General features: G+C 40.5%; 1 protein-coding gene and 1 long non-coding RNA gene across 5 annotated transcripts in view; one reads left to right on the top strand and one right to left on the bottom strand.

The window, feature by feature from the left end:
* Positions 1 to 20292, top strand: part of LOC124222679 (uncharacterized) — a 161009-nt gene that overhangs the window by 41404 nt on the left and 99313 nt on the right. For 2 of the 3 annotated variants that reach the window (XR_006884070.2, XR_011177577.1), the window contains one exon: positions 3777 to 4113. This is a non-coding gene — a long non-coding RNA (uncharacterized lncRNA). Of the gene's footprint in view, positions 1 to 3776; positions 4114 to 5316; positions 5435 to 20292 lie in introns of all 3 variants that reach the window. The other variant, XR_006884076.2, reaches the window with a different exon arrangement.
* side (sidestep) overlaps positions 1 to 20292 on the bottom strand; it is a 119672-nt gene that overhangs the window by 37624 nt on the left and 61756 nt on the right. Inside the window, exons 3-6 of one of the 2 annotated variants that reach the window (XM_046633908.2) lie at positions 13456 to 13670; positions 12811 to 12921; positions 11116 to 11334; positions 3775 to 4071 (exon numbers count right to left, since the gene is read on the bottom strand). In XM_046633908.2, the coding sequence (XP_046489864.1) occupies positions 3775 to 4071; positions 11116 to 11334; positions 12811 to 12921; positions 13456 to 13670 (842 nt within the window). The remainder of the gene's footprint in view (positions 1 to 3774; positions 4072 to 11115; positions 11335 to 12810; positions 12922 to 13455; positions 13671 to 20292) is intronic. The other variant, XM_069137606.1, reaches the window with a different exon arrangement.

The following is a 20292-nucleotide window of genomic DNA, read 5'->3' as shown; positions in this document are numbered from 1 at the left end:
AATAACTCCTAAAAACTAAAAATAGGTAACCCCCCCCCCCCCCTCAATCTATTCAACCGCAATTAGGCAGCCTAAACGCGTACTGAAATATTTTTTTACGACCCGTGGAAAGTTTCTTATGTCTTGCTTTCGGGCAATTTTGAAGTTTGAAATTCGAAGGTTTGGTTCATCGGCACTCGGAGAAAACTTTTTCCGTGTACCTACAATAAAATCAATTCTTAAAACATAATTAGATGAATTGGTACGTTTTGTAGATGTTAATAAAAATTTAGCCACAGTAAAACAATTTAGTTCTTGAGAACTGATCGTTTTTCTGAACGTGGATACAACTTGACGGACTTTGGTATCAGAGGGTGGAAAAAAAATCAATGCGGAAGTTAAGTATCGACGAGATCCGTCGTCGTCAAGAGACGAGGAGGACGATAGCCACGCTGCCATAAACGTTTACGGTTACTGTTCCCGTAGTCGAGCCATGCGTCCAGGAAAGTAGATTGACTCTGGCTCTCGGCGACATTCGGCGCTAACGAACCAAGCCCTTGGAATAAGGAATCCCGAATCCCAAATCCAGGAACATACCGAAGGGCGTAATTGGCGAGTGCAGAAGCTTGACACCCTCATGAGAGTCGAATTTTCACATCTGTCTCAAAGCCGACTGGATTCCGTCGCTAATAACGTCTCCAGGTTCAACCCGAGCCTGAAATTCGGTGATCCCTGGCTGCAGGAGCTCCAAAATCCGGACAACTTCCGGTCGAGGAGCGCGGCTCGTTTGTCGACTGCCGGTTCCTTTCCGGCTTGGACTGACACCGGACAAACGGGGTCGAAACTGGGCGGCAATCATGAGTGTAGCTCTAATATCCCGCGAGGGGAAAGAGGATGAACCGGAGGTCACGAACCTATCCATAAACCTCGAGAATCTCTGGTGACCCGCGGGTTCCAGAGAACCCAAGAGGCTGATCAACCCTAAAGACAGTCGTTTGCATTCCGATCGTCTAGTCAGGCGACGGAATTGGGATCTTCTCTGTCGGTGGCGCCCTCTTTTTACTGCCGCAGATCGAGGAAAGGTGGCGAATTCTCGCTTTTCCGGATATAACGCAATCGTCCAAAGAGCAAAAGCGCATTGCTACTCGGAGGAATATTTTGTTACTCGCCTGCAGACGGCATTAAGCAAATAGCTGCGTTATACCTCGGCGGGGGATGAAAGCCAGACTCACCAAACACACCTCGATAGATTCGCTCCCTTGCTCCCCCTCCTCCCTCTATTCTTTTCACCCCAACTTTTATCCCACTCGACTCCCCATCTCGGTCCGAAGCCATCCCACCGCTGCCACTACCTTTCATTGACTTATCCCCGCTTATCATTTTAACCCCTGGATAAAACCCGCGAACAACTGACAGAATCTACGCTCTTTGCTGCCGCTGCGTTAACTCGACTTGACGTTTTATCCACTCTCATATTTTCTTCATTTTAACCTCTCTCGCTCTTAACTCTCTCTCTCTCTCTCTCTCTCTCCATCTCTATCTCTCTTTCTCGCTTTATCTGTCACAGTCGCCTTTTATACGGGCATCACAATCGATCAAGACTCAACGGTTCAAACGCTGGACGCGCGCACCCTTCGTATTATTTCGATTCAACCTTGTGTTCGACGTCCTTTTTCATCAAATGGACAGTCCGGTAATAGGGTATCACGATTCTTTACCTTCTGATTCTTTCACCTCGTGTCGTTCTTCGATGCGTAACTTTTACGGAACACCCGCACACTGACCTGGAAAAGTTTTTGTCGGGTCTGACTCGGGGTTGAAAACCTCGTACTGATCGCTCAGCTCCCAAACCTTCTATTTCCTAACCGGCCTAACAATAATCCCAGGTAAATTTTCACTGTCATTCTGTTCAGTGTGTTGTTATTTTGCCAATAAGCCGGAGCTTGAGGTAAGTCTACGAGTTATTGACACGTTTAGACCCAATTATCGACCCTTTCATTTTACAAAGTTATAAATTGAAGGCACAAATTGTGAATTTCTCTATGACTAAAACCAATTTCCAGAAGTTTAAACACTGCTAGTTTATTTTTTGGTTGTTTTATAACTAAGGATCAAACAGATACAGCCAAACAAGGTAAATAATTGGTACAGGGTCAATAATTGGTACACTTACCTTAGTTGGGTCGGGTGATTAACTCAGCATACGTTAAGTCAGTGGAAAACTATTAAATGTTCATTCTTGAACCGGGAGGTTTAAAAGTTTCTTTACGTGGTTATGATAATCAAGCTGTCGTTTCTCCACGCAGATCAGTTGTGTGAGAATTGTTGAAGATTCAGTCAACCGGACGTTCAATCGCATGGTCGATTATGTTCAGTGCGGTATTTAACCGAATGCATATTATCATGCGATTATTGTACAGTAGGGATTCGATATTCGGTTCAGTGGGTAATTCGTCAATTACACGAAGAGATGTTCAAAATGAAAATCCGTACTTGGAATAGAAAAAGAAAGAAGAATGAAAAAACCAAGTAGGTACAAGACCTGCGCGAATTTTTCTCACCGTCCATTAAGCAAAGATCACGCTTTCCGGCTGGATCGTACTTTCGGTGAGGGATATTGTTCTTGAAACATGGTAAAAGGGACCCAGAGCAGAGTGTTTAAAGTGATTAGACGAAGAGGAACACACGAAAACCCGGAGAGGCAGCTGATGTGAGGCAAGAGAAGTTGTAATCAATTTATGAAGGCGGTAAGGTGACACGACATTGCACTATGTGGTGCTCGCCTAGCTGATCTCTAGTTCTAGGGTAACGCGAGGCTGAGATATCGAGGGTGAGAAAAGTTACCGGGTACCGTAGTGCAGGATTTCGAATACAACTTAGAGTCGCGTCGTGTGCTCGTGGATATTTATTTATAATTCAACGGTAATCAGAGCTGGTACTGAATTCCTACACCAAGGACAGGAGGACGCGACATATATCCGGATTGAAAATCGACACCGGTTTACCGACAAGCGCCTAGACAGTCGTCTAGGTTATCGGTTGCAGGTGATTCCCCTCAGGAATGGCCATCCTCCCACTTTCAATCCACCCGGTCTCGAGGCTGCATTTGCCAAACAGCTTTCCAGTCATCCTGGCAAGACCTGGTGCATGGACGTTGATAATATTGATTCATAGAGCAGAAGTCAGAGAGAGAGAGAGAGAGAGAGATGGAAGGGAGAAAATGGAGCAGAGACACTGCCGCGACTAGACGATAAGAGCAGCTTCCCTCAAGCACGCAAAGCTTCCGGATTCCAGTCTGGCTTCTATGTTCTGACGTTTTCTTGAGTCCTCGGTGTTACCGTGCATTTTTCTTACCTCCGTAGTCGCGCATTTTCTATGTACCTCTGCTCTGTACGTGTCTGAAATCCCGTTACGATTCATAACGAACCAACCGTGTTTTCAACGAGAGCAGTGCATTCTCACCAGAATGGAACGTGGACTAAAACCGTTACAATTACTAAAATACTTTTGTTTCTCGATATTATTATGCTCAGATACTATCAAATCCATATTATGAAACTATGTTAACATGGACATGAAAGTCGGACGAAGTGCTCCAAAACAATTGGTACTCATGTATACTTGTCACTTCAAGTCCAAAGTCTTTGAGTTGGCATGAAATTATAACTTGACGCGTATGAAGTCCTTGTAATCGGGAGAATCGATAGTCGCTTGCAAACCGAAGAACCCCCCTTCATTCTTTTTTTAATATACGAAAATTTGCTGAATCATTTTCTAATGGAGATTGAAACTTACAGGATACTCGGAGGACTTTTTGGTGCTCGAGAACACCGCCTGGAAATCTGGGATTCTCTGCTCGGCAGGTCAACTCTTTTGCATCATCCTCACGGCCGACAACCAGGGCCAACTTGCTCACGGTTGAATTGCTTCGCTGAGTAGAGACGATTGAAGGATCTCGGATTAGGTTTCCATCCAGCATCCATACTATCCTTGCGGCCGGTGAACTCCCCCAAGTTTCGCACCTCGCTCCCACCGGACGTCCTGCGTAGATCACTTCCGTATCAAGGACGATCTTCACCACTGCGGGCTTTACTGAAATGGAATACGGATTTAGATTATTCTTTTGATCACAAGGTTTGTATTCGTTTATTCGATGAAGATTTATTCATCCCGGTAATAAGTTAAAGCGCAGAAAGGACTTCCGTTGTGATGTATTCTTCCAAATCTGGAATTCGGTAAGCTTCTCTAACGAGGAAGGTATGCCAAGTTGATCTCACCGATTTGATTTCTCTTGTAATATGTTGGAGGGTGGTTTCACTCACCTCAATTGTTTAGTGGCAAATAAAAAAAATATGTGTCGCTTAATTTTTAGTCTGCTATAACATATTGCAGAAGAAACTAAAACGAAGAGATCGACCTTACTTGGAATACCTTCCTTATGAGTCTGGAACACCATTTCCTGTCTTGTTTAATGTGGTGTCGGAAAGTAGATACAGGATTTGTAGCTTTAAAAAATGATCGTAACGTACTACGAACTACTGTTTCAAGAAACTTTTGACCTGTTAAACTAAAACCACGTGCCCAGGATTGATTCTTTCTATAAAACACTCGATCGTCCGATGAATGATTTGAGCTCTTGGAAGTGTTTCCGGAATAACGAGAAACTTCGGTTAGAGTGAAATTCGGCGTTAGTCAATGCCGAGGATTGTGAAAATAGCGAGTTCACTTCCGCAAGAAAATCACGTCAGAATCTGCGGAGATTTCGTTCGATATTCAACTGGAGTTCACCGCATCGTTGAGCCTAAAAACGTTTTTTCCTCGTCGTTCGGAGTTCGTGAGTTGGATATCCTATTCCAATCGCGTACGACGCGGATAATTCGAGGCGCCAACACCAGGCGGTGATCGTCTCTCGGGTGTTTTTTCGGATGGCGATTCGTACAACATACATGCAGAGGCTTGTTAATCGGTGAAGATGAGATTTACTGCCCGATAAAAGAGTTATTTCTCTGGCAATCGGCAGTAAATTAACGAATCGGAAGCTCATTCGTGTGAAAGAGGGCGAGGAGATAGACCTACGAGATTCACGCCTTCTTTTCCAAGTCTGTCGGTGTCCTGCGCGAAACAGAATCCTCCAGCATAAAACCAACTTCCACGGTTTCTCGACCAGGAAGAGAAGGGTGGGGGGAAAAAAAAATAGTGCTTGCACAAGTCTGGGGAAAAAGCTTAACACAAGCTGCAGAGTCAGGTTTACACGGGGAAAAAGACTTTTCAAGACTCGGAAAGAATCGCGGAGCGAGAAAATCAAACAGACAGTAATTATTATGCCTCGTTTCACAGGAAAGGAATTATTCTTTTACCACGAGTGATCTCGAGTTTTGTTCAGACGATGGATTACCGCTTCAAGAGCTGTGAACTTCGCTGCGATTCTTCCGAGGAATTGATTCACCACTTTATCGTAAGTGCGCATTTCTGTTGAATGGAAGCCTTCGGAATACTTTGCGATGTGTCGACGTCTGACTGAATGATTTCAATCCCGAGTTTAATCACCCAAGGTTATTTTTCTGGAATAATATTCGTTCAATTTTTTTACAATATTTCCAAATTATAATTCAATTGAGTGAAATCAATTATTTTGAAACGAACCTTCGAATTCAACGTTAAGGAATTATGCAAAGCGGACTGTTTTTGTCAAAGTAAAATCCTGAGACTTGGATTGAAACCAAGCTGGGTAATCAAAAGTTTTCCAAGTTCATCACAGAGGTATAAAAAATTCGGATTGCGTGGAGGATATTTACAGATTCAGGAGTCCGAATCACCTGTTTGCAGGTCGATTAGGGTGTTCCTTAAAAAGGTAATTTATGAATTTCGACCACCTCGCCCCCAAATCGACTCCAGATAATTCAAAAATGATTCCCAAATTTTTTCTAAACTCAAAATTTGAAAATTCAAAATTGTGGATCCAATATGGTTGAGCAAAATCCAAAAAGTCATTTGATTTCGATAAAATTCGGCACTTAGGGGTTTTCGAGATCGTTGATTACGATTCTGAACTTGAAATTACAAAATTCAAAATGGTAGATCCAATATGGCGATGTCGAGTAACTTTTAGGGTTTTGATTCACGATATTGGATCCGACGCATTGAATTTTCAAATTTTGAAATCAGGTTCGTAACCAGTGACTCAAAAAATTCCCTATACCAAATTTCATTTAAATCCGTTCGATAGATTTGATATGACCCTGAAAGGGTTGAATCAGGAGATCCACCCTCTTTGGGGCATGGATTAAAATTGAGATAAGAATCTGAAAAATTGGGACATTATTTTTGAATTTTGTGGAGCCAATAAATGACTTTTAAGGAGTACCCTAGGGTTGATACACCGGGGACTTTAATTGTTTATGTGATAAGCTGCGAGATAAGATCCGATTTGAAGCACGACATCACTACCGGGAACGGGGTTTAAAAGAGGGTTGGTGGTGATACCGAGTTCCAGGGAAGAGGAGAGGGCATTGTTACCGCAAACTGGTAATTCTAACGTTCCAAGGGTGGATGTAGTATAAGAGGGAAAGCTTAATGACCAGCGACGAGTCTGAAAGTAGATTTTAATTGGTCGATGACGTCGACGGGTCGAATCGTTACTATTCTTTCTCAACTAGTTGATATATTTGTGATTAAATGGCTCGGTTAAAACTTTCGTTATAAACGTTTCCTCCTCAAACTGCAGTCTGCATTGGATACAGTGGAACAATCCAAGTGAAATTACTCCAGCGATTAAATCTATCCTCTTGTTCCGTTTCATGCACGCAAAGTAACTTTTCAGCATTCCTATTCTTTCCCACTATGCTAGAATAGAATGCCTTCTCTAGACTCGCGGTCTTTGGATCACAATCTATCATTGAGATGACAGGTGCATTAATTGAATTTTTATTTATTAGATTGGAACAATTTCACTGGGCACAATTTTTCGGAAGCCAAAGTCTTATTTGATCCTTGATATTATGTTTGGACGAATTCTTAAACCTCGGTAGAAAATTTCTAGACATCAGATACAAGGTTTACAAAGCTATGGAACCTGCTTCTGCAGTATTAGGCGAAGAAAAATTGAAAGGTAGTACTTTTTAAGGTGTGAATCCGGAAACTTGAACCTAAAGATTATTCGATGACGCTGAATCGAATAGTGATCGTGATTTTGCAATCAACCACCGAGATGGTTATAAAAAAAGGGTTAAACCATTTGAATCAGAACCTAATAACTTTATAAAAAATTGTGTCATACAAAAGTTGTTGGGGACAAACAATCAACGTAAAGAAGTATTTTATATTCATCTTCGTATCTTCTTAAATAAGAGAGAAAAAAGCGAACGAATGAAAATGTATGGTTTGAATGAATACTTTGAGATTTAAACCCCTCCATTTGAATGGTTTTTCGTTTTTGTCTCTCTTATTTTTGAAGACACGAAGATGAACATGGGATACTTTTTACGTTTTTTTTTGTCCCCAATAATTTTTGTTTCACATATTTTTTATTAAAGTTAAATTCCGAATTCAACGGCTTAACCCTTTTTCATAACGATCTTAGGGCCTGATTGCAAAATTATCATCACCATTTCATTCAGCGTTATTGAATTACGCTTAGATCAAGTTTCCGGTTTCACACTAAAAAGTATTATCTTTTATGCTTATTTACTAGTCTATGTAGCAAGTTGGTTCCGTCGAATAAAAGACGGATCGTTATTCTCGTGATAATTATGCAACGACCAACTAACTTTCTACCAGATTGCAGAACCGAGCGGTTGATGAGATAATTCCCACTGCTGAGGCCACGACAACGTCTTGATTGCAATATATCCTGAGATTCCATCCCGGCAAACTTGTACCGAAATTACTTAAGTCTCTCGCTGCAGATTCCAGAAAGTCAGTATAGACAGTCTTACAAGGAAGATATTCCCGGCCGATCTATCCGGTTTGATTTCTCTTTTAACATGTCATAGTCGACTAAAATCTAAGCGACACTTATTTTTTTTTATCTGCCATTAAACACTTTGAGGGTATGAAACCAACCACCAAAGTAAGGCGTGTCAAGGCGAGCTGGCAGTTTTTTTTTTTGCATGTGAATTACATTTTTCATTTCTCATTATGAAAAAACTCTTCCAGTTGGATTGGTTAAAAAATATTATGATCTTGTGGGTCCAGCTGCCAAATCGCCTCTTGAGATGCCTTACTTCGGAGGGTGGTTTCACCCCCTTAAGCGGTTTAATCGCAGGTAAAAAAAAAAAAATACATGTGGCTTAGTATTTAGTCTAGTATAACATATTACAAAAGAAATCAAATCGGAGAGATCAACCTGGGATACCTTCCAAATTTTTGGGTAAAATTACTGCCACTGCATGATTGGTTCGAGAAAAAAAATCCTAGCAGCTCTTCGGTTTCACGTGATTTTGATCGGGCACAAAAAAACTCTCCAGTACCTTTGGGATCAGTGTATTTATTTCTGAAAGTGATACTCGTCTGCAACAATTACGAAGGATCGCAATCAGTTGAATCAGTTCCGATGTGACAACCGCAGTTTCAAAGCAATTGTAACTCAGGAGAATGGCATCGATGTTGAGTTTCCAGTTGCGTTTCAGGAAAGATAACATCGGCACAAGTTTTTCAATTAGAAGTACACTCTCACTTGACAGTCCAAGGGTGGACAATTTGTCTGTATTGCTTTCTTGGCACGACAAATAATGGAGTAGAAAGAATGGAATAACGATTTTTACGATACGTTTTTCAATATTTATCTTGAATCAATTCAGATTATTCTCGATATCTTTCGTATTCAGTATTTAGAAAAATCAACGAATTTATTTCGAATGACGAAAGAAAACATTCGCTTAGAAAAATTTGGAACAAAGTTTCGATTAAACAATTTATTGACAACTTTTGGGCATTCTTTTTAATCAAATAAAATTTTGTCATCGTCTTTATCGTGTTTGATTTTTTACGATTTTGTCTTGTCACAAAGTATTCAATACTGTCGACGAGTCTTACTTTTGGTTTGAACCTTAGTGGCTTTTCACGATGATTGAATATTCTTCGAACAATTTTACTCAATCTACAACATTTTGGAGAGATTATACACAGTTTCCGAGAAATTCTTATCAAGACTTTAGTAACTGCGGTCTCCGTCACATCAGGAACATAGCGACTGGCATTAATCCCGGCTGCTTTCACGTCACTCAATGTCCTGTCCAATAGAACCTCGACAACGAAGATGTACAAGTTTGGCCTACGGTATATTTTCAGTAGGTATATTTACCTGTTTCGGGATGCGTTTTCATCCCCGTGAGTTATATTTCCCAGGGGTTTATCTTTCCCTTTTCATACCGTCGCGTCACCGCGATTCGGGTTGAATTCGATCCTCAATATCATTCACTATAACCGGAAAATCTCCTTCTCTCATTGCCTGCAGTCAGGTGAAGCTCAGTTAAGCTGAGAGAACAAAGTGGCAGTGATTAATTCGGAGATTTTCTTGCAGGAATATGGAAGTAGGATAAAAAAAAAAATCCATAGATGTCGACGTTTTAGCCTTTTGTTGGGAGCCCTACTCAGAACTCTGAACATTTACTGGAATAACTTACGTTGCGTATAATCGTTTGACAGAAGAAAAAAAAACAGGCAATATGGAATGTTGTCCAGACTGTGTCGAGCTGCAACTTCCGTTACTCACTAACGTAATTGTGATATGATACGAAAGTTTGCTTGCGTAACGTTTTATCAACCCTTAACGCTCGGCTGGACCAGCGTAGAACGAAACGATAAATAACCCCGAGGCTCACCTTTTTAATCGTATCGTAAACGCGTTCGATTGCCGATTGATGTGATTGGAGTAGGTATCAAGTGTACACTACATCCTCGACGATTAATCTTACCGCCTACCGTCGAAACCAAGATTGCGTATATTTCCCCAGCGAGCCAAGGCACCGGTTTCTGTTTTCTTAGCGTTTTTTTTTTCTTTTTTTTTTTTTTTATCATCCTCACCTGAATGAGAAACTAAAAATAACGGAAAACAGTCCGAACCCTTGAACCTGCACCCTCGATCAGAACGAATCGTGCACATTTATCTCGGAGAAAAAAAACGGAACCGAAATGATAAACACGAGAAAGGGTGAAAAATGTCGGTACTAATATTCGAAGACATGGACAAATTTTTATACTCTGGGTCGATTTTATTGAACCGCGTGTATCGAGAGGCTCTTTTTCAACAGGGCAAAGTTCCACCGTCAGTTGTCCCAACGGGATAAAAATACCCAACTACCACGTGGCTGCTCGTACTTGAACGTTCTATTTCGGGTTACGGAGACACTTCTACGAAATACCGCTCAACGGGAAATTGAAATCATACTCATGAATGCGATAGCTTCCGCAAAACTCTACGGGATTTTCTGGGCTCTTCAAACTTGAAGATGAACAGTCAAACCCGTCGATTTGAGATACAGAAAAGTTTCTAAAGTTCGATAAGCTTTTTGAAATCAAGTTTGCACTTCGCGCAAAGGTTGGGTAAATTCAATTGGCGTATTGCGAAGCGTCGAAAAATTATTTCAAGTCACATGAGGTGTCATAAGAAGACACATAAATACTTGTCAAGTAGAATCAAGTAGCTTGGAGCCATATGAAATTTACATCAAGTACGTGAAGTTGATTAAAATTACTTAAATATATATATATATTTTTTAATTAAATTCGAATTATCAAAATGTAGGATGTACGATCGAAATTGGCTGAAAGCGTCTCTCTGTTGCTTCTTTCAATCTTTCATCGTAATTACAATTCGGATTTCATTGGCAATAAGATGCTAATACAACATAAGAACAACAAGCCTCTCGAAATCCTTGTAACGGTGATTGTTCGCGGTTCAATGAGTTTACGATTTCATGACCAAAGGAATAAAACTTGGAGTCCTACCTTCAGTGGTAAGAAAATCGAGGGCCAGTGTCAATCAATCACACCTACTGATATTTGTTATGATTAATCGATGAACAAAAACGGCAATTTCCAGTTGGATTCACCAATCCTGTCATCAATGATTGTAACCTTGATTAATAGGACTAGTTTGAATCTGATCGTACGTAACAATTAAGGGTTTTAGCTTACGATAAATATCTAGGGGAACTTCTCGAACGACAGGTTTCCCCAAGGGTCCAGCCTGTGCTCTGCACTCCAATTTCGCTCCCCAAAGTGCCCGGGTAACACTTCCAACGAACAATTGATTGACCGTAAATTTTCCAGAGGCTCCATTGACAATTGGTGAGTCCACAACACCGTCCAATAACTGTCCGTCCCTCCACCAAGTTACCGAAGGCTTTGGTCTACCTGGAATAGAAGATTTTCATAATGATGACGAATTGCTGTGTATAGCTTTATTAGGGTGGTGCTCGAAAAATTAATTTTTTAATTTCAACCAGCGCGTCCCCTGCATCGATTCCACGTATTTCAAACCGAATTCCCTTATTTTTTCAGATTTTTATCCCAACTCTAACTCGTGCTTCAAAGAGAGTGGATTTCCCCATTCACTCAGCGACCTCGAAAACCCTCGAGCACCGAGTTTTATCGAAGTCAAATGACTTTTTGGATTTTGCGTCACCATATTGGATCCGCTATTTTGACCCTTCTCGGGACCACCTTAAGCTTCATTATATTTCCACGCTTTAACAAAGAGAATGGTGATCGCTAAATCAGTGTCTTGAGCATGAGTAGAATCTGGTTAACGTTGGAGATACTGATTTCCATTTATCATTTAAAAACACTATGCTTGCAAGTGTCTGGGTTTTATGAAACACGAGTATCGGGTTTGAATTCAATCCAGAACCTTTATGATGCCAGTCTTCGAGTACCCAAGGAAATGGCTACTATGCTTGTAAGACTTGGTGAAGAATCGCTTTCCACAACCAATATCAGGTTATAGTGAATGCTCGTGTGCTTTGACATTTACGTTGAAATTTCCACAGTGGAAGAAGCGATCACCTTGACATCCCCCGTGGACCCTTTTCCTTTGCTACCCGAGTGAGAAAGCTTCTTGGACCGAAGTAAGAATTCCATTGATAGAGATTCAGTGAAATGAGAATATAGAACTGGAAGTAAAGCGGATAGTTTAAGGAAATGTATCTTTAAGTTCGGCATCGTGATTCGTCCCGTCCAAGATCGCCTAACTGAATTTCCAGAACAGCTAGCCCCGTACGAAATTGACTTTGAACGGGACATCCCGAGGTTCCCACCTGGACTGTCCAGCCGAGGTGTATATAGTCAACTGACGATGGGCGTGAAGGGTGAATACCGCTTTGCCTGCGTAAGGGGAAATCGCCCCGGGACCTTAAACTCCCCAGTATATTTAATTGGAATTACGGTAACAGTTTCTCGTCTTTGCGCTCAAAGCCCCAACGTGAAATTGGGTTTCCGGGTGAGTATTCGCGGACTTCGCGTCCCCACTCTGGTCTCCTCGCAACAACACGTTGGGACGTTCGATTGGCCTCAATGCTGCTTCACGCTCCGCAACCTTTCCTTTGCCAAACGTGTCGCCAAACAGTCCGAACTAATTCCTATGCTAATCACGTCTTTGTTAAACCAGAAACCGTCGTGCCTACAGTATTGGTCTAATCGAGTACTTTTTCCTTCGTGGCTCGTTGCCACTGTGGATTCGAGAAGTTTTTCAGGTCCAGCGGTTCATTCATCACACGGTCTTCATGCTCGACCCCCAACCGCCACTTCGGCGAGTTATGGACCAACCCAAGCAATGATTTAGAGCAACCACCGCATTCCTTCACTCTGATATATAACGAGCAATATACTTACCACCAGCCACTTGACACGAGAGGAACAGATCGTAGCCCTCCAAAAACGGACCTCCGATGCCCGTCACTTCTTTTCCCTGTGCATCGTAGATCACTGGGTTCGTTGGCTGTTCTAGAATTATAGAAAAATTGAACCTTTTTTTTGTTCAACTGTTACAACCTGCTCGTCGTCAATGGTTCAAATCACGTTATAGTTGCTTCCAGTCGTGACATCAAGATCCTGATCACGAAGTTCATCATTTTCTCTTAGCTTCTTAAACGGAATTCATCGACTCATGAAACGTACGACTAGAATGTTTTTCAATTAAATTCTACCTGGATGTACCAGAAGTAATTGCAATCATCGTAAGAAAATATGGGGTGCAACTGTACAGAGCCTTAGATAGATTCTCACACATTCAAGGCGTCTACCTCCTACGTTAAAGGAGTGGTAGCAAACTACACTATCGACTTTAAATGTGACAGAATCAATCTTAGGGTCTCATACCTTATAAGAATCATTTCCATGTAACATCTTTTCGGACAATACCGACAAATGATGAAATTCGAAGCGTTGATACATTGACTACAAAGTTGTGAACCGGTCGGTAATTGATATTCGAAATCGATTTTCGCGAGTCTTGACCTAACGAAGCAAATTACTCACCAACCAGAGTCAAGTTGACCCTGTAGTTGCGGGTTGGACTGTTGGCGAAATCGACCCTGCATCTGAAGACACCCTGATCGTTGAACGTGACGTTGGCTATCTTGAGCCTGGCCCTTTGGTGACCATCTCCGACAAGGAAGAAGCTCTTCTTCCCAAGATCGTTGACCAGGGCAGCGTGTACGGAGTTGTTCAGGACTCCACCTCGGGCGTCGAGGCTGCGACAAGAAGCGAGATTGAATGGATGGCTCGAGCTATGGTACACAGGACGACAATCGACGTTGAGCTTTCGTACGGGAGCTTAGGGTCGTTAGATATTCAATAAAGTTTGCCCTTCCAAAACCAGCGGCTGCCCTTGGTAAGAGCTGCAAGAGCTTTCGGGGCGTTAATTGGCAGTTAACGATGACGAGGTATGGTCGAAAAGCGATTATCAATGCGCCCAACCCGGTTTTGACAAAGGGGTTAATGCTCGCGGCTTGACTTGAGAGTTTTCGAGTCCTGGTGAACTCGAGGCTGCTGCTGCTCTCGCGTCTCTTCGCCAACGCTTCGCTCGTCTTGCTCGTCCCTTAATTGCTACCAGCCAGCCATCGTACGGCCAGAAATAATTATTTCCTTTTTACTCGCTAACCGAGAGGACTGTCGCCTACTCGGCAGCGGGAATTTGGAAAAGTAATTAAAGCCACCGGGGAACTTATAATACCTACCTACCTATCTACCTACCTACCTACCTACCTGCTGGCGCAGTTCGCCCCGCGGTTTTACCTCGAGTCACAAATTGCGATTGCTGGGAACAAAGATAACAATAATAAGAAGGAGAACAGCGGTGGAAGAGGTTGGTGGGAATTAAGAAAAATAAAAAGAAGAAGAAGAAGGAGAAAAAAAAAGAAATAAATGGAAAACAGACAAAAGAACGGCTTTGGCTTGATTATGAAGAGAATCGATGAACCTTTGGCTTTTTGCCAGTAATTTACGCGGTGTTCAAGCGCTTACTTCAATATCCCAGTCTTTGTATAATCGATCTACCATCGGGGAATAATTATTTTACCATTTAATATCAAACGTCGCGCTGAAGGTCTGCAGTAATTTCTATGTTACAATTTTCATGGTTGTTATAACTTTACGAATAAGGAGAAAGAATTGTCAGAATAGTTATTGACGATTTTTAGGATTAGTAGGATCGAGGCTAAATTAGGAACAAAGGAAATTTGACTAATGGTTTCACCGATCAATGGTGATCGATCACAAATCCTAATCAATCGTCCGTTTCGTCAATAACTGATCAATCAGAAATACCGATAATTAAATAGTTGCCAATGATTTTTGAGATCAGTAAAATTGAAGCTAAGTGATAAAATTCTGAAACTTTTTGTATGGTTTCAAAGAATTCCAACTAATCGTTTCACTGATCAATCGATTGATCATAAATTTCAATCGATCTTCCGTTTCATCGACCGATTAATTGTAAATTTCTAAAAAATCGTTATTCCTCAATTAATCGATCAATCAGCCGTTGTAATTAAGTTTCATTTATTCATCTCGTCGATCAGCCTTTACAGCTACGAACCTTCTTCGATACAACGAATGAAATTTTTTTTTTCTCAAAAACATTGCAATGTTCACATTCCGTCAACGAATTGCTTAAATCTGGATAAAGCGAAGCGAGCAGGTATTTCTCTTTTCTTTTCATTCACGTTTTCCGTTTTTTCGTAGAGGTGAATGTTTGTCGTCGACTTCGTTTTTTTTGTTTTCTTCTTTTTTATTTTTTGCTTCTCTTTTTCGTCACGTTTTTTTTTTTTTTATTCTTTGTGCTCCTTCCTCTTTTTATTCGCAAATAGATCGAGTGGGCGGATTACTCAAGTGGCAGCCAACCGGCGTCGGAGGATAATGTTTATGCGAAGAGTGTGCTTGCAGGGGTGCGAGCTGCTCTTCCACGCGGGCTTTCGCTCTCTACCGAGAGTATTTTATACGAGATTCTATAAGCGACGTTTGACTGATTTACAAGATTTCTACCCCTCGCGGTCAGCGGGCAACATCAATTGTTTCACACTCCAGATTACCAGTTATAGCAGCACGTTTTTCGAGGACCCCCATACATATATATTTCACCGCGCCCCACTTGGCTCGATAAAGCGTTTAAACTTTTTACTTTTTTTTCTTTACCGTTTTTTTTTTTTAGCTATACGTATAATTAATTGCACCTCGTTGTTTTTTTCTCTCTCTCTCTCTCTCTCTTACGACAAAGGAATTGCCGTTTGAATTGCAAATCGACTGAATAAAACTTGAGTTATTACTTTCACATGCATGATTGAACAATTTATGTCAAGTGATACAGTTTGTAGGTACGATACTTTCGTATTCTACGTTAAAAAAAAAAAAAAAAGAAAGAAAAAGAAATAGTCACACGTTTTATCGCTCTCGGATGAATACGACGATAATCACAATTTTGCGTAACGTTATTAATGTACATGTCAGCAGATTTTTTATTTATTTGGAAAGATACGTTGAATGAAATTATCGCCAAAATTTGCATAGCGAATGTTCACCAGACGAAATATCTACAATTTGCGATAAGATGGAACGATAAGTGGGTGAAAAGAAAAAAAAACACATCCCCGTATCTTGAGATATTTCAATGTGAATCAGTGAAGATCCGATAAACAATGTAAAACGTATATAATTTTAAAGTTTATCGTTGTCCAGAATTTTCAAAAGCTTCAAAAAATAGAAGTAAAAAAAAAAAATTAAATAAAAATATGTGATTTCATCAACGCGAAGTTGTCGAACGAAACAATTAAGCTTGAGAAAAATTATTGTAGGATAAAATAATACCGTGCTGCTGGTTTCGTTTTTGAAAAAAGTGGATTGAGGTGATGATAAAAAAAAAAAAAAAAAGGTAGGGTGATTTCGGGGGTGAACCGCAGACGCGGATCGGTTCCGGGGCGGTGTAATCATTTTTATTGCGTCCTAAAGCAGGGCTGCCAACTCGCTCGACGGGGTATAAATTTAAATTATGCGTCAGGGAGGCTCGGCGGCTGGCTGAAGTGGCGGGACCCGGAAGACGAAGACGAGGATGAGGACGAGGACGAGGGTCGGTTGAAGAACTGCCGCATAAGCATCTAACCCTCGGATCGAGCCGGGTTCGGCCGCTCCCTCGGGAACCGCGTATCTCGGGGTTTCGAAAAACGGACCTCTCGATAACTGATAACCCTCTCGCGCGCGATTCATGTCGCCGTTTTGAGCCTGACACAAGGGCCACATTTGTTTTTTTTTTTGCCTTCGAAAGGTGAAAAAAATTCAGGTTCACAAGGTTAATTTCTTTCCGACATTCGCTGAATTTCGTAAAGAAAACCACCGCGTAATATCATGCAAAGCGGTCTGTTAACCCCAGTCAATTACACTTGACGGAAACTTTCGCGTTACTTACACGGGGTTACTCAAAACCCAAGCAAACTATGGAACGTTGTTACTTCACGCAACGTTACGTTACGCGCAGTTGCGACTTGAACGAAAATTCTGAGAGAAAATTTAACGATTTAGAAATAGACTCCGATTTTAGTTTTAGCAAAAATACGCAAGGTACATACACGTATGTAAAATTTTTGGAATATCGGAATAACCGTATTTGAATATCGAGTGAATATCTGTTATGTCGGCAGAGCCTCGGGTTACGCAATCGTAGGAAGAGCCGGGAGAAAAAACAAGACGAGTTAAAAGGACGGAGGTGAAAAAAAAAAAGAAAGAAAGAAAAAAGAAAGGCGGGCAAAAATGAAAGGAAACATCACCTCTCTCTTTGCGAAGGTTATATACTTGAGAGATACCCTCGAAAATTGATACGGAATATCCTCCGGAGCTGGATGGCAGGCTGGCAGGCTAGGTACACACGCTAATTCAATTTCGCGATGATATTCGCCCTCGGCTTCGGGTCGGACCCTTCAATTTTCGGCTTTTTGATAACGCTGCTCGATACGGCCTTGTCGTCTTATTTATCCTCAGCTTCCAATTACCGTTCCAACTTTTTAATATACGTTACCCAGGAAGTGGAACTCCTGCTGGACTCAAGGCTCGTATCTTGCACGATATACTCGAAAAATTATTACGCAATGCACACATCGGACACGGGATACGGGAAAAACTTGTTTTGTGTGGCGTTAACTTTTTCGACCTTTGAGACATAGTCTAGGCAATTATTCTTACATTATTCTTTTTCACTATTTCTGATAGTGTAGTAATAGATGTTCAATACTCGAGAGTAGTTATTACGATATGATATAGATTTTTATTGTTAGTAACAAATTGATTGAAAAGAATCGTGAAAATTTGAGGAATAATTCATTTCCGAAAAAGTTATCCTGATAACTCGTTCATTTTCGGTTCATAAAAAAAAAAAAAGAAAATCAAATCGAAATCAATGATATTGATGTCATTTTCCGAGAGACTTTCAGATTTTTAGCACCGTTATAAAAAATCCACGATAAACCTTTCGGTATACAGTTTTTAATCCTGAATTTTAATGTCATGTAATAATTAGTGTGAAATTCTAACCGGGAAAATCGGGATTCGGTGTATTAAGTACGTTATACTTTCTCGGAAATGATTCAAACGGTTTCTCAACTCCCACTCTCTCTCTCTCTCTCTCTCTCTCTCTCTCTCTCTCTCTCTGTCTATCTATCTCGCTTATCACTTTTCGTTATTACCCTCGAATTTCATATTTGCTAAAAGCCCCGTCGAAACGAAACGAAAGCTTGCAAAGCTCGAGTAGCTTTTGGCGATTGAAAGAAAAAGAGGGCGGTAGGAAGTGAAGGGAAGGGGCGATACAATCAGAGTTCGGAATTAAGGGAGAGGCAAAAAGAAGCGAGAAGCAAGAATTTCAAGGATCAACTTCTGTCACGACAACTTTGCCGAAAGTTTGCGTGAAACTTTTCTTCCAGCTTGATTATTATTTCAATCATCGGCCACACGCCGGCAGCTCGATCCTTTCCCTTACCTAACTGCGAAGGATTAAGGTCCCGCTTATTTTCACCTCCTCTAAGGACTGTCCCAAGTCAACTGGGACAGGAATGCATTGATAATAAGACAGAGGTGCTTATTAATTTCCTTGCTTTTAAGTTTCGTAATGATAAAGAAACTTGAAGAGAGATCAATGAAGTTTTTCTTTAACGAGGCTAGAACGAAAACAAGAATAAAAATTCCTCAAAACTCTTGGAAATTCACAGGGCGATGGAATAAACAATTTCAAAAATAATTTCACGGAATTTTACCAATCGATGTTTCAAAAATTTCGAAATATAACCGCACGTGTAATTTGCAGTGATAATTAGCAACCGAGTGATATTGTTAGAATCAATAGAAATTGATCAGGATCAGAAAATACATTTTTATGAAAGGAATTATCGCATTAGCTAATTCTTCTAAATTCTCACAACTTCAGACTGTTACAATGTGTGACAAAAATATTCTCGAGTGGGATTATGAACTCAAAATCAATTGATTGTGCGAATTTATTACATACCCGTGAATTTTGTCTATTAATGTAATTACGACACAATTTATTTTATAGAGCTGAGCGAACCTCCTTAAGCGGTTACTTTATATCCGTATAAATTACTTACACGTGCCAGAGATTACGTGCCTGCTTTTAACCGGTCCTTGTACGAGGGTCAAAATAATCCTAAAATATGTCGTCAAAAGTATAAGCTCTCCTGCAGCGTTTGTACAATAAACTACTGTATATTAACACGATTGTAATAAATTGAGTAAAATAACGTGATTAATAATTTTTGAAGTTTTAAAATTGCACAGCAATGAGAAAATTTTAATAGAGTCAATGATTTATTCCTAAAAAGCATCAAATTTTTCGGATAATGTGTAATTGGTGAAAAAAGGTACCGAGGAAATGTTTAGCAGCACTGATAATTCATATAGAATTCGAATAGAATTGATTTTGATGGGATGGTAAAATCGTCGATAACAATTAATTAACTTTACAGTGAGAAAAATTTCATTTGTTGCAGTGACTAGAAAAATTGAGTAAAACAGGTATCGTTAAAAAAAACTGTTTGAATATTGTTGGAATTACGAAAAACTAGGTACGCGTAAACATTTTGCGCTATCGTCGATCCTTTTTCGATAATTGCAACGCAAAATCAGCTTCTGAGGTTTACTCTACTTTTTTTAGTTAAACAAGGCTTTAACGTCAATTTATTCTTGCACGAGCGTTAAATTTTCGCAACGGTTGCAAGAAAATCTAGCAACAGTGATCGTAACGAGAAAGAATAGTAACGGATACTAGAGTTTCCGGTAACAGCTATTAAACTAATTTTCCTTTTCTACCTAGAACTATATTTTTCGTTTGTGGTGAAAAATGAAAATATCTAACGCCCGAGCGGTAACCGGAACTAAAAATTTCTCTCGTTGTAGACGAAAGATGTTTCGTTGCGAGCGAAAGCTTTCGACTGTTAATACAATACGATCAAAACATCGGGAAGATTGTTTAATAATTTATATCCCCGTCAGAGAACGCCTCTCAAGAAATTTCGCAAAGCATAATAATTACCGCAGACAGCTTATACGGTGCTCTTGCATAGCCCGAGGTAAGCAGGCACGTTGATGTACGAGGTAATTAAATAGCGGTTGAAATATGCGGCTAGATTAGAAATAGCTATAATTTAGCTGATGTACGAGTGTAACGTTGACGGCACACCTACACACACGTATACATACATGCAATATAAAGGGGATGGATGTAGAGCTTACAAGCAGCGATTATACCGCGTAGATCTGAAATTGGATTAGCGACAATTTGCATCCAATTCATTACTTCGTAACCTTCCCTAAATATTC

This window comes from Neodiprion pinetum, chromosome 7 (genome assembly GCF_021155775.2).
Source record: "Neodiprion pinetum isolate iyNeoPine1 chromosome 7, iyNeoPine1.2, whole genome shotgun sequence".
In the NCBI taxonomy this organism is placed as follows: domain Eukaryota; kingdom Metazoa; phylum Arthropoda; class Insecta; order Hymenoptera; family Diprionidae; genus Neodiprion; species Neodiprion pinetum.
Note: the sequence above shows the minus strand (reverse complement) of the source record. Positions and strands in the feature narration are given on the sequence as shown.